The 15,283-nt window shown below is 41.8% G+C and overlaps 1 protein-coding gene across 1 annotated transcript; it reads right to left on the bottom strand.

Moving 5' to 3' along the window:
• Positions 1 to 653: 653 nt before the first annotated feature.
• KCNF1 (potassium voltage-gated channel modifier subfamily F member 1) lies at positions 654 to 3,516 on the bottom strand. The gene has a single exon (XM_035109851.3). The coding sequence runs from the start codon at positions 2,799 to 2,801 to the stop codon at positions 1,338 to 1,340; it is 1,464 nt and encodes a 487-aa protein (XP_034965742.1). The 5' UTR covers positions 2,802 to 3,516; the 3' UTR covers positions 654 to 1,337.
• Between the last annotated feature and the right edge of the window lie 11,767 nt (positions 3,517 to 15,283).

The following is a 15,283-nucleotide window of genomic DNA, read 5'->3' as shown; positions in this document are numbered from 1 at the left end:
AAAAAGTGACAGTCCGGACACAAAACTAGTTGAGTGTTTTTTGGCCAAAGTGCTTGAGCTATTTTTATGAAAATTCATGGCTGAATCCCAGCTATGTCCAGGAAATTCCAGACGTATATCAACACACACACAATTTGGCATGGGTTTCTCCCCACCCAATTGGATTGGCAAGCTTTTGTGCTTTTTTGCCCCCTTGATGGTTCCCCCCATAGGGGGAAAACCAGCCAGTTGCATTTTGTACAGCAATTGCACCACTGCATTCGAGCCTTGAAGTTCTAAGCATCATAAAGCCATTCCAGTGTAAAGCAGGGATAGCCTGGGCAGTTTAAAATCCTGTTGGTTCTCCAAGATGCTTTACTTAGCTGTCCAAATACATCACATCATAAATTGCCCAGTGATATACAGTGTTGTACTGATGAAACACAGGACATTAGGCACACAAAATACTTTTCCTCATCTTAAGAAATCAAGTGCTGTGTTGCTGTACTAATAGTTGATCATTATAAGTAGGATATACATTGCAATCACTTAATATTTATTTTGAAAGATTTAGAAGGCCCGCAGGTTTTGGTAAGTGTTCAGCTTTGGATATATATAGCATGCAACTTCCCTGTGAAGAACTGAAGGAAGTTACTTAAAGAAAATCATGCCCATTGCATTTTAATCAATACTTTATTTGCTGTTATATTTCTATCATTAACACATTGGCTCTGCATCCTATTCTCTGTTAAAAACGAAGGTGGAGTTCTCCGAACATTAAGGTCCAGAGGCTTCTTTACATTTGCTTTATCTCACAGAGCATCAAACATCTCAAGTAGCATTTTGCTAGGCAGAACACGTGCTTTAAAGTGACCGTTCAGTTTAATTTTTCTTTCAAGCAGCACTTCCCAACTAGAGAAACATTTGACAGAACTTGCTCTTTCAGTGTTGTTCTCCTCCCATTCCCCTTTATTATTATACATTTTTTGTGACTCTAAGAATTTACATCCAAGTGTTATATTTACTGACTGGTATGCTTTTTTGACCCCCCTGAAATGTTTACAAAGGGATCTGAATCAGGATGCAGTCCTTACATTTGGCCATACATTCATTGTGTTCTTGTGTTTTATAAACAATGGCTTACTAAGCTGAGATGGCGTTGCTGAGGTGTGTGTGTGTGTCTACACACACACACACACACACACACACACACACACACACACACACGTCTGCCTATGTATAAATATATGCACATGAAAAAGAGAGGCTGACCTCAAAGGAGTCCCTTTTATTCTTATTTCAAGACGAGGTTGTCACTTGTATTCCAGATTTCCACCGAATGGAGGCAAATTCACAGCCTACTTACAGCTCTGAAGTCTGGTTCGGTGGTGGTTATTTGACAGGAGGTGAATGAAGGTGTCACTGTTGGAGAATTTGAGGTGGCTGCTCCACCGGGAATCTTCCTTTTCTTTCTCCAGAAGAGATGCAGGTGCACAACTGGGACTTCCACCTTTCTTGTTATCGCCTGCGTTGAGCTCCATCAGTTCCAGTTCGTGCTTGGCAGCTGTCTCCAACACTCTCTGCTTGTTATAATACCTGACAAAGTTATTAATGATAGGGTGGATCGGTAGTGCAATGGCTATGACCCCGCAAAGGAAACTGATGGCAGCGTTGAGCTTTCCCAACGTGGTCTTTGGGTAAATGTCCCCGTAACCCACCGTGGTCATGGTTATGATGGCCCACCAAAAGGACTGGGGGATGCTCTTAAACATTGTCTCGGGGTGGCTTTGCTCTACCGTATAAGCGAGGGCAGAAAACACAAATATCCCAACAGCCAAATACATCAGGAGGAGCCCCAACTCTTTAAAGCTTCTTTTAAGAGCGTACGTCAAAGTCTGTAGACCCGAGGAGTGCCGTGCCAGCTTGAAAATCCTTGCGATCCTCATGATCCGAAGCGCTTGGATGGCTTGCTGCACGTTCGTTAGCTCCATCAGTTTGGCACCTAAGTGGGTCAATATCAGGCTGACGTAGAAGGGAAGTATTGCGAATATGTCAACTGTGTTCATGAAAGAAAGAGCAAAGTGCAATTTGTTAGGGGATGAGATGAGTCTGAGGACGTACTCGAGAGTAAACCAGACTATGCAAGCTGTCTCAATCTTATCCAGCGCTGGGTGCTCAACAGATTTTCCTTCAGAGTCCTCCACCTGCAATTCTGGGATGGTCCCCATACACATCACTACCGATGAGGTTAGGATGAGTAGAAAAGACACAACTGCTATTACTCTAGCTGGGTACGAGGATTCTGGTTTTTCCATGAATTTCCAAATGTACTTTTGGCATTTTTTCCAGCTGTTTTCGGTGGCGTCCAGTCCCAAGTCGTCCAAAATCAGCTGGACCCTGCGGGCAATCTCTTCTAGCTCTTCCTTTTTTTCACTGAGATTAGTTTTGCAGCAGTCATCCAGGAATTTAAGATCCACTCTCCAAAACTCCATTTCGTTCTTAAAACAAATGGGACATATCCCTTTCTTCATGTGAACCTCCCCGAAATAATACAGATCAGTTATGCATTTAAAAGCATCCGGATCTCTGTCGAAGTAAAATTCTCTCTTCCCAGGATCATAGTCATCGCAAAGTGAGAAAATGGTGTCATATCCCCCTGATAAACAGTTCACAAGCTCTGCTAGTCTTGTGTTTGGGTACTGATTGAGATGGTCTCCGTACAGCACCTGCCTCACCCCGCCGACATTGACGACAATCTCTGTTTCTTCACTGTTCTCTGACCCGTCACTTTCCAGCTCTTGAAAACTAATGTCATCTGCCATTTTAGCGTTATTGCCTTATTTCCAACAGCCTTCGCCTCCCACAAGTTATTACGGGAGAAGCTTTGCGATAAATCAAGTCAGCTGTTCATTAGCAAAACCTTAAGTGGAAACGACTTTGAACAGGATTAGGGGGGAAAATAGACTGCCAAAAGAAAACCTGCAGGCTGCGAAACCTTGTGAAGTCTGCAACAAGCTGCAGTGGGGAGGCAAGTCATCTGTCTGCTTGCGTGTGAGAGAGCGCGGTTGTTTGACTAGCAGCAATTGCTCCAATAGATTTGAACGGGGGGGGGGAGGAGAGAGAGAGAGAGAGAGAGAGGGAGAGGGGAACACTTAAGGAAACTCACCCATTGCTGTTTTCAGCTTCTCTTTATTTCCTGAAATGGCATTGATTTGACATCGGAGATTTGGGTTCCTACAATAAGTCCCTTACGCCTAAATAACCAAAAAAGTGAATGAAACAGTTCTGAGAGAGAAAGAGAGGAAAAAGAGACAAGTCCCACCAGCAGCTTCTGTGTTGTCTTGGCTTCAGAAAGGCTCACAGAGGGAAATCTGTTGTTTGCATTTTGCTGCAAAGGTATTCTGGAGTATTTCAGCAGCTCCCTCCTGCAAGGGCTTGAAGTGTGCGAAGGATAAAGTTGGGCTTGTATCCCCCTTGCTGTTTATAAGCACAGTAGGAATTCCAGGCTGCCGTCAAGTGCTTTCCAAACTCTACCCTCTTCTGGTGAAATGCAGTAAAAGCAGGAGCAGTACTGCAAGGTGGGGATTAAATACCATTGAAGGGTATCTAGGGATGTACAGTGCTGTTTCCTTTTTTGCATGTTTATTATTGGGGGGGGGTACATATTCTTGAACAGTCAAGGAAAGAAGCATTTGTATATAATGTGTTTAAGGACTATAGGATGTATCTGGAGAAGAAAAGATTCTGGAGGAGAAAAGTTTTTTCTTTTTTTCTTTCGAAGAGGAATTTACATCATGGGAGGCCAAAATGTTGCTGCTGGTTCCTTTTTACCTGCCTCTCTACTGTCTCTCTCTCTGAAGAAGAAACTACGTCCAACTCAAGCCAACTAGGTGGAGGAACAGATTCATTTCAGTGCAAGAGTAGACGTTATGAAGCAGTGAGAATTTGGCAGTGGGCAAGTTTTCAGAACAACCTTCCACCATGTGAGCACAGTTGAGTTTCCGCCTTTGGGTTGCTGCCACCCTTGCAGAGATCAGTTACACTAATGGTTAAATTTTTTCTATATCAAACTGAATTCCTATTTTGCTGTCTCTTGCAATACCTCGATCAAGTGGGCAATTTTACCAGTCTTTGACAGGGACCTTCCTTTGAGGTGTTTGGTTTGGTTCTTTGTTTTTACACAATCAAGCTATGTATAAGTTTTATGAAATTAATAAAATGAATGAGTGACTGTCACAACAGAACTTGGGCGCCAATAGCTGGTCCAAGACACACCGAGCAAAAATTCAGCTGCAGAAGTTCTCATGCATTCATGGGAAACAGCACTTCCTCTATTTCTTGTGCTCTCCAAGTTATTTCACGCAGGGTACATGAAAGGCTCATAATAACGCAGTGGGTTTTAATCATTCCCTTTGTGATGTTAAATGAGCTTGTTTTGCTAAATTCTGGGGCTTGTTTTCAATGACCAGTCAAGAGAGCCACACAAATAAATTGCTTGCAGTTGGTGGTTAAAACAACAGCATCCTTTGCTCCAGGCCAGTGTGCTTTCAATCTGCTAGGTAAACAAACAAAAAAGAAGCCAAAGCAACCACATTTTTCAGGAATGTTGCCCCCCGTAGTTTGGGCATCCTTATATTCCGGCGGATAAGACGACTGGGTGTATAAGACGACCCCCAACTTTTCCAGTTAAAATATAGAGTTTGGGATATACTCGCCGTATAAGAAATACATCCCGGCGTATAAGACGACCCCCGACTTTTGAGAAGATTTTCCTGGGTTAAAAAATAGTCTTATTTTTTATTTATTAAAAAATAGTCTTATTTTTTTAAAAAGGCCTCCCATTTCTGTGCTTCACATGTGAATGAGGCAGGCATGTCTTATCTCATCTGGTTTGGCCCCTAGTTTGATGCAGTGCTTCTGGTTGGAAATAAGGTGTTTGCACTGTGGGCCGGAGAAGTGTTAGCAGCAGGGCATGCCAGACTGCTGAGACCCCAGAAGCGGTCCAAGGGTAGTCCATGCTGTTGCTGGGCTGACCTGCCTTCCTGCTAACCTAGCAGTTCAAAAGCATACCAGCATGAGTAGATAAATAAGTGGCGGGAAAGTAAACAGCGTTTCTGTGCGCTCTGGCTTCCGTCACGGTGTTCCATTGCGCCAGAAGCGGTACGGTCACGCTGGCCACATGACCCAGAAAGCTGTCCTCGGACAAACAGCAGCTCCCTTGGCCTGAAAGCAGAGATGAGCACCACACCCCATAGTCAAATTCGACTGAACTTAACTGTCCAGGGGTCACAATGGCCTCCCCTCCCCACTGTAAAGGTCTTCCTTTTTAAAGAAGCCCATGGCCTACAGGGAGCTCTTCTGATTCCTATCTGACATGTTAATGATAGATGGTTCTAAAATAACCACGCAAAAGGTTTTGCTGGGCTAATTTAAGCATATAAGCGCATTCAAAGGAATGCTGAATGCATGCCAGATGTAACATGTTTGCAAAGTCCAGTGGATGTTGAGGAGCTGCACTAGATAAGCCAAGAAGTGATATTTGCAAAGTCAACATTCTAAGTGTGACCAGTTAAAATCAACACACTGTAAGTTCTTCACACCAATGCAAAGTCTCCCTTGCCATTTGTGCAATGAGTATGCAGTGTCCCACTAGCAAACTTGCTTTCAAACTTCTTTTAAAGCACATGGCTTCCCCCAAAGAATCTTGGGAGCTGTAGTGTTTTTTCCCCCCAAGGGTGGTGAGAATTGTTTCTCTGTGGGTGTAAAATACGGCCTCTGGGGTTCTTTGTGGGGAAGCTGTGTGCTATAAAGGCATGACATGGATGTGACCTGAATTAGGAGTTAATTATCACATAACACAAGCCAAGTTCATGACAGTTTGTGTTTTCTGTGTCACTTAATTCATTTATTTATTCCCCTGCCTTCAATTTCTCTGCAAAGTCTCTGACATAGGTGCCAACTACCAGATTGAAAAATCCGGGATCGGCACGGCGCAGCACCGGAAGTCGCGCTGCAACCATTTTTGGAACTGGGCAGAGCAGCACCAGAAGTTGCTTCTACAGATGCTCTGACCATTTCCAAAATGGCCGCAGCGCCAGAAATCGCTTTGCGCATGTCCAGAGATTCCAGACATGTGCAGAAGGAGCCTCCCCGGCCAGTAAGAGTCGGGGGGGTTACGGGGTTTTTTTTCATCCGGGCTGCCAGCGGGAAACAGCTGGAAAAATGGGGGGTTTCCCGGGGAATACGGGAGACTTGGTAGCTATGGTCTCTGAGGACATTGGAAAACAAGGTACCAAAACAAAAAACTAAAGTAATGCTGTGCCCACGCACCCATAATTTTCCTTGCACAGGAGAGATCCAACCCCCTTTTTCCTCTTTTTTATCAAGTTTACCAGTGTGGGGGATTGAAAAAATGTAAAAGAAAAAGCTAGACTGCTGGGTAATTACTGTCACTTGTGGGATGCTCTGAACAAAATAATTAATTATGGCATGGTCCTATAAATAATTCCATAAATCAAGCAAAAAGCAAGGCATGAAACATATGGTGCATACTTTCTAAAACATTCCTGCATCTTACTCATACCATTAAATGTACAATTTCCTCTGGAAGTACCAGTTATTTGCTATAGGTAGAAATAGATGTTTAAAGAAAATCTGCTGTAATTATGGAGATATATTTTTTAAAAAGTTCTTTTTCCTTTCCCAGGGCAGATTAATCTATGTACTTCTTGTTGGCAGATATATATTATTCTGTCTGTCAATCTAATTTCCCTCACTTTCCATCCAGAGCATTCATACATGGTGCCTCCCACTTTATCCTCACAAGATCCCTGTGGGGTAAATAAGGTTGAGACAAACAGGCAAGGTTGCCCAGTAAGCTTTGTGTCAATCAGGGATCCTATTTCCTCCTTTGGTTTTGCTCTCACTCGACAAACATGATGTGGAGTGTCAGGATTAAATTTTCATTATGATATTCAGTGATGTTGCTGGGGGGGGGCTATTGGAGAGGCCCCCTTAGCACCAGCATTGCCATCTTTTTGGCAGCACACCCAAGACTTTTCTTACGATTGCGGAGGCTTTCTTATCGGCTGCTGAGGGATTTGTTGACTTGTTATGTGAGTGGCGGGTCTATTGTGTTGTGTGAAGCTTGGGCACTTCCAGCTGGTTGTACGTTTTTCATTGTATTCTGTATTTTTGTCGTGGCAGTGTAAGTTGCATGGAGACCCTCTTGGTGTGTAGGGCGGCAAAAAATAGGAATGTTAATAGTAAAAGCAAAAAATGTAATCTGGGACTTTTTTGTGTTATAAAGTCATGCCTGGTGTCTGTAACTTCTGAGGACATGAGCATTTCCTCTTGATGTGAGACGTATGAATTGTCTCTCCCTTTGGAGTTTGCAACACGAAGTATTTAGCTATTCACAGCTAAATATGGGGACATTGTCAGTGAGCGGCATTGTGATTGTGGGGTGATGTAGTTGCTGTACACTCTGTGGAAATGGTTCTCGTGGTTGCTATGCTAGCTTTTCTTTGTAATGGTATTATTATTGCAAGCATAGGATCCAGATTAAAGCATGCGAGCATAAATCGTGGTATAATGATGGCCATATTGGATGGACCATAAGATCAACTCTCCCATCTGAATAAAAAAAAAAAATCCTTCCAGTAGCACCTTAGAGACCAACTAAGTTTGTCATTGGTATGAGCTTTTGTGTGCATGCACACTTCTTCAGATATATGCACACGAAAGCTCATATCAATGACAAACTTAGTTGGTCTCTAAGGTGCTACTGGAAGGAATTTTTTTATTTTGTTTCGACTACGGCAGACCGACATGACTACCTACCTGTAACTCTCCCATCTGAAGTTTTGATACCCCTTTATTCTACATTTACCCACTTGCAAATTCATACTCCTACCTTATTCGGCTTAACATAATTTGAGAACATTTTTTTAAAAAAATAATAATCTCTCTCTCAATCTCTGTTTTCGATTTTATAAAAAGAAATTGCACTCCAGAGTGGGGCGTCTGAATTATTCTAAACTACACAAATGTCATCTAGCTTAATTAAAGACAGATTCCAAGCAACCAAGGTAATTAAAATGAAACAGTAAATAGAAAGTGATAGCCAACCTGTGCATCAAAGATAAAAGTTTTTTTAAAAAATGCCCAGAAGGCAACTTTCCCCATTACACTTGTACAAAAAAAAGTCACTGTTTAGTTTCCCTTCGGTTGGTGCTCAAATGCATGAGCTTGCCTTGAACTTGGAAGCAGCTACTTATGAATGAATGAATTAATGAAACAACGCAAGAAAGAACATTTACAAATGCCTTACTAAAAGGAAAGGGGGGGATACACCAAAGGGGCAGAGGAGGGTTTGCTCACTTTTACATCATATCTTTAAAGCACACAATTTCCCCCAAAGAATTAAGGGAGCTGTAGTTTATACATGAGATTTTGGCACATACCAGCTTGTGCAAGTCATCACACAACCCTGGATAGTTAAGTCCAGTCAAAGGCGACTATGGGATTGCGGCGCTCATCTCGCTTTCAGGCCGAGAGAGCCAGCATTTGTCCACAGACAGCTTTCCAGGTCATCTGGCCAGCATGACTAAACCGCTTCTGGCGCAACAGGACACTGAGGAGTGCCAGAGTGCATGGAAACGTTGTTAGCCTTTCCCACCGCAGCAGTACCTATTTATCTGCTCACACCGGTGTGCTTTTGAACTGCTAGGAGCTCACCCTGCCATGCAGATTCAAGCCACCGACCTTCCGATTGGCAAGTCCGAGAGGCTCAGTGGTTTAGACCGCAGCGCCACCAGTGTCCCATTAATGGATGTGCATAGTGAGGAGTGGACTGAAGGGACAAAAACCAAAACACTTATTGGACTGACACCACTACAAAGGTTCGTCTCCTTCTGAGATGTCACCTTCTGGCCAGACTGTGCCACGTAGTGTTTCAGATTTGGATCATAGAAATATTGCGGACACTGATGTCACTAGTACACAGAGGCTGCATACATACCATTACATTTAAAGCAAGATTACCCCAAGAATTCTGGGTAAACTAGTTTTCCCCTCAGAGAGTTAAAATCCCCAGTACCCTTAAATGACAATTCCCAGAATTCTTTGAGGCATGTCACGTGCTTTAAAAATGTGGTGTGTATGCAGCCAGAATGCACATAATGTACAGTCATACCTCTTGTTGCGTTCGCTCCATGTTGTGGATTTTCAGGTTGTGAACGCGGCAAACCCGGACAATCCTGCCACATGCGCAGAAGTGCTCTGTTGTGCTCCGCGCTTGCACAAAAGTTCCGCTCTAGTTGTGGACTTTTTGGGGTGCGAACGGCACCCTGGAAAGGATCATGTTCACAACTAGAGGTACCACTGTATGTTATTGTGTGCAGAATGCCTTCCACTATATATCGTTCCTATGTTTTTAATTGTTAGTTGGCTATATATACTGTATATTCATTACATTATATATATTTATTTGCATACATTTCTAGAAAGAATTTTAAACCGGGTGCTGCAGTTCTCACATAGGCTGAATTTCCTCCAGCTTCAGGGTTAGTTTCCTCATTACACTTTAAATCCAAAGTACTGGACTAAAAATATCACACATTAGCAGGCAGCACAAGTTCCTTTATATATGCGCCTTAAGGTTTCTCTGATTTCATGGCATTTCATATGCAATTGGCCATGGCTAGTGGAGGGAATAATTATAACTCCAGAATAGACAAACCTGAAGTACTTTGTAGAACAGAACTAGCATTTTAAAACCAAAGCTTTAGAATTCCTCATTCAGTGTTTGCTAGCCAAATGAGAATTGACATCCAATCCTGAGCTGTCAGTATCATTTTTCAGGAAATAAACAAAATAAAAATGGACTCACTGTCTCAAGACTGGATTTTGTAACAAAGGCAGATGATGTTTGATAATTTGCCACCCAGGGTAGTTACCAGAATCGTAGAGTCGGAAGGGGTCTTTCGCCCAACGTGGCCTTTGAACCCACAACCCTGGGATTAAAGAGTGGACTAGATGGGCCATTGCTCTGATCCATCAGGGCTCTCCTTTTGTCCTTTTTACTGCTGAATAGTGCATACCATTCACATGTCAGTTGCTGCCACGTGATATTATTGAGGATTTTGGTGGTGGGTACCCCTCACAATTTATAGCAGCTGATGGAAAGTGTCCTCTTGAGCCCAAAGACCTACTGACTGGGGCTGATGCGAATTACTAAATTTCAGAACATCTGGAGGGCACAAGTTTGGCAAAGGCTACTTTGCTACTAATTGGGCCACCTGCATTTTTATTTTTGCCTTTTAACTTTCCCTTTGTTGCTGCCTTTGTCTCCATTAACATTTTGCCCCATCAAGCGGATATCCTAGCTACAGGCCGGCAATTTCTGCTAATGAATACATGGCGCGTGATGGTTTTCCTCTGTTTTACCATGAAGCAATTACGAATGTCATCATTAGAAGATTAATTCAACAAACAAAAGCATCTCTAGCCCATGCCCTAGGCAGATGCTGGAAATTTACTCCCTTAGGAAACATAAAGTTGATGTTCTCTGTGATGGGATGGTTGAAATGAAGAGCTGTCTATCCTCAGATAAGTATCTAATTAGGCAGAGCTGTTATTTGCCGACATCTCTCCCGAGGCCATGTTTCGAATCGTGCAGCAAGGAGATAGTACTACTGACCGATGGCTGCACTTGAGTGCTGTAATGTTTATGTTTGCTCCAAGAGGCCTTTTCAAGCCCAGCTATACCTTATGGGATGACTTGTAGGCACTGCCAGATTTGGCTTCCTTGTTTGCCTGGATGGGAGGATACAGAGATGTGTGTGTGTGTGTCTATGTAGAAATGCCTGGCATTTGTGTGGCTGGAACACAGCCTGCAGTACAAAGGTAAGCATCACATCCATTGCTCCACCCACTTTCGTTTCTGACCTTGCCCACTGCTACTAGCACGAGACATAGCCGGCTGTACTCTTGCATAAAGTATATTATTCACTGTATCATATTATAGATTTCAACAGAAATAAGTCATTAAAAAACGGAAAAAGCAAAAGAGTCAGTAGATCAGTACACACTCCAATCAGTTCATGGATCAGGTCCAAATGTATGCTAGTGTCTATTCCACCTGCGTCTGTCCATGCAATCCACAAGAAGAGTCGTTATTGTTCCACAGAATCCTTTCACAAAGTCTAAGACAATTATTTCCGGAATATTAACCTTGTTTCGCCGCCCTGGGCTTCATCAGTAGTACAAGTGCTGGGTAATGTAAAATCATACAATATTGTGACCACGTACATTTTCACAAAAAGAATACTATAAATACCATAAACAACTGTACATACCATATGTGATGTACCAAAATAGTGGATCTATGGCATAGTAGTAGTAGCCACGATAAACAGCAACTTGTACAATGTGGGGTTATATGGACATTTGGCAAAAACGGGGATATTATCACACCCTGGAATGTCTTTAAGAATATGCCAATGATGCCTAATGATTTTCTCAATTTCGAAAGTCATATGGTTGTATTCTAGGGAAGCGTAAATACGCGAAGATCTTATATTAACATGTGAACCAGATGTAAGAAGAGTCGACCTCCCTCTTAATTGTGTTTTTTGGATGGCAGTTGTTATGACTGAGTTTGGATAACCTCGTTGTAATAAAGATGCAGAAAGCGTTTTTGAATGGGCTTTAAAGTCTTGTGGGTCCGATGAATTGCATTTTAATCTTAGAAACTGACCTATGGGAAGGTTATCTCAGAGATGTTTGGGATGGTTAGACCTGTAATGTAACAATGAGTTTCTAGCCGTGTTTTTCTTATAAGGATGCACTTTAATCCTTGATTCATCCACAAAAATTTCTAGATCAAGGAAAGGTAAACAATGTGGACATGATGTTCCTTCAAAGGTCAAGTGTGGATTCACACTGTTGATCCAGCGGTTGAATGGTTCAAAAATATCCTCAGAAAATATAAATATCAAATCATCAATATAACGGCCATAAAACAGGATGTGTTCACTTAATGGGTTATTATGAGCAATATGTTCTAAATCAAAATTTCTTGTAAAGATATTGGGCACACTGGGAGCACATTTAGAGGCCATGGCTAAACTTTGTTTTTGAATAAAGAACTTCAAACCAAACCTAAAGTAATTATTAGATGAAACTAAATCCAGAATCTCCATTAGAAAATGGACTGGTGGTGAAGACTAGCAATTCTTGGATTTGAGATTTTACTGTATCCAGAGGTACATTAGTATATAGGGATGACACATCCCATGTAGCAATTATACTATGTGGAGGAACATGAAATTTTTCAATGAGATTTATAATATGTTTGGTATCCCTAATGTAAGACAGGGTTTCTTTAGTAAAGGGGTATAGAAATGTGTCAATGTATTGTGCACAATTTTCCAACAATGATCCTGATGCTGACACAATAGGTCTACCTGGTGGTGGGAGCACATTTTTGGAAGTATATAGAATATTGGCACCCTAGTCATGGCTGTCAAGTTTTCCCTTTTCTTGCAAGGAAGCCTATTCAGCATAAGGGAATTTCCCTTTAAAAAGGGGAGAACTTGACAGCTATGACCCTAGTGTGACTGGGACATAAAAAATCAGCTAAACTTTCATTTATATAGGCTAAAGACAAGGTTTCATTTAGAATAACCTGTAGTTTATTTTTCACTGATGTGGTAGGGTAACTAGGTATAGGCAAGTAGAAATTAGAATTACTTAGTTGGTTTTCTGCTTCCTTGATGTAATCAATCTTGTTCATTAGTACAACGTCTCCCCCCTTTATCTGCTGGTTTTATAATTAAATTTTTATCGCAGTAAGTTCGTTCAGGATTATAAAATCCTGCTTACTCAAATTATACTGCCTGGTACTCCTTATATTCTTCTCGCTACTATTAAGGTCACGGTGTACTAAATGTTGAAATGTTCTGATGAGGTGATTATGAGAAACTGGAATGAAGGTAGATTTTTGTTTAAAAGGTTCCGGTGTCCAAGGAGTGTTGCCCAAAAAAAATCTCTTAAATTGATCTGACGAATTGGTTTAAATAAATCAATCCTGGTTTGAAATGCGGAATACTTGGGAGTAGGAACAAAACCTAGACCTAAAGTTAATACTCGAGATTCCTCTGGTTTTAATGTCCTGTCAGATAAATTAACCACTGAAGTGGTATCTTGATGTCCAGGTATAATTTCCTCTGGTAGGGGCATCTGGTGCGCCGTGTGGAAAAAGACTGGTACTTCTGACCAGATTTAAGCCTAAATTCTCTGTCTTCATCCGATCCGTTGGCACTGGATAGGCTCAAGTGCTCATAATCCGTGGGAGTGCTCGAAAAAGAAGATTTTTTGGATCTGTTGGACTGCCTGTGAACTAGTCCTGAAGAATTCAGCCACAAATAAACTTTTGTTGTTGTTTAGTCATTTAGTCGTGTCTGACTCTTCATGACCCCATGGACCAGAGCACACCACGCACTCCTGTCTTCTAGGTAAATAAACTTTACCTATGGAATAATCATTGCGATCTCTGCTCAACTTTTTTCTTAAAACTGGCTAATTCACTGGAAAATTTATTAATGTCCTGATCCAGCTTTTGAGTCAGTTTGTCAAAATCCTCCTTATTGTACTGAATCTTTGTCCTTTCTTTTAACTCCATTAAGTCTTTGTTGATCTTTTCTAGATCAATGGTGGATTGTTCTATGATCAAAAGCATAAGGTCATTAGAACATTTATTCAAGAAAGATACCCATTTTTTCAACAAAGCTCCTATTGTTCTTAAATAGAGTAAGTGCCTTATGGATCCTGAGTCCAAGTTGTTTTTTACATATTCAGTTAACACTGTTGCATGCATTTCTAAGCGTACTTTTTGTTTTGACAAACTGAGTAACGACATATCTTCTTTAGACAATTGTCATATTCACTATGGAAGAAAGTTGTTTAGTCGTGTCCGACTCTTCGTGACCCCATGGACCAGAGCACGCCAGGCACTCCTGTCTTCCACTGCCTCCCGCAGTTTGGTCAAACTCATGTTCGTAGCTTCGAGAACACTGTCCAACCATCTCATCCTCTGTTGTCCCCTTCTCCTAGTGCCCTCCATCTTTCCCAACATCAGGGTCTTTTCCAGGGAGTCTTCTCTTCTCATGAGGTGGCCAAAGTATTGGAGCCTCAGCTTCAGTATCTGTCCTTCCAGTGAGCAGTCAGGGCTGATTTCCTTATTTGTCTTTCTCTGTATCACTATATCCAAACTTCTTAGAAAACTCCAAAGAGGGAATGTGGGTCTCAGAAGTGCTAGAAAAAGAGGTGCCAGAACTCACCAAGAATGCCTCCCTTGTTCCCTTATAATGGCAGTGGCATCCACCTGAGAGGTGCCAGAACGGAGTTCCAGCGAGTTCCGACGGGGGGGGGGAGGTTTCGGTGAAGAAAATTCCCACTCCCTATATTAGAGTATGACTCTGCTGCTGCTGCTGCTCAGAGTCCTTCAAAGGTTAAAAAAAGTGGATATTAAGGGAATTGTTGTAATATTTTGAAATGCAGTAGAACTATGAGATAAGGATTCCCTCTGATCTCAAAGCATGGGAAGTCAGCTAAAAACAGTAATTATTTATAATTAGGCATAACATTGGTGGATTGTTGGATAATTTGTATAATTTGGAATATATAATTTGGTTTGATTGGGAAATTTTAATAAATATTATTTTTTTTAAAAATTAAGTGGATATAGGAAACAGCTCTTTACATTACCTTACAAACAACCCTCTTTTTAAAAAAAGAGAGAGAAAGAGAGCAGGGTGCTCACTTCTCCCTGGGGGTGACTTCCAATTTCTCTCAAAAAGGACTGAAAGCAGTGTGTGACTCTCACATACTATCAGCCAAGTCAGGGTCAGGGATAGTCTCAGGCCTAACTAAACATGACACCAATAACATTTTTTAAAACTTAAATTACCAGGTGTTGCAGGGGTGATCTTTATTTTTAAAAAAATCACCACCACCATGCCGCAGATAGCATGGAGGAGACTGCTGTGCCAGGATAGGGAGAATTTACTGATATCACAGGAATTATGGCTTACAAACCTTTTTGTAAGCAACCTTTTTCAGCCATGGGCTGGTCCACCATCCCTCAGACCATGTGATGGGCCGGACTATTTTTTGGGGGGTGGGGGGATGAACGAATTCCTATGCCCCACAAATAACCCAGAGATGCATTTTAAATAAAAGCACACATTCTACTCATGTAAAAACACACTGATTCCCGGACCATCCACGGACCAGATTG

This window comes from Zootoca vivipara, chromosome 3 (assembly GCF_965207765.1).
Source record: "Zootoca vivipara chromosome 3, rZooViv2.hap1.1, whole genome shotgun sequence".
Taxonomy (NCBI): domain Eukaryota; kingdom Metazoa; phylum Chordata; class Lepidosauria; order Squamata; family Lacertidae; genus Zootoca; species Zootoca vivipara.
Note: the sequence above shows the minus strand (reverse complement) of the source record. Positions and strands in the feature narration are given on the sequence as shown.

Bases quoted from the DNA above. Each gene is read 5' to 3' on its own strand.
- KCNF1 (XM_035109851.3), bottom strand. From the start codon at position 2,801: ATGGCAGATGACATTAGTTTTCAAGAGCTGGAAAGTGACGGGTCAGAG.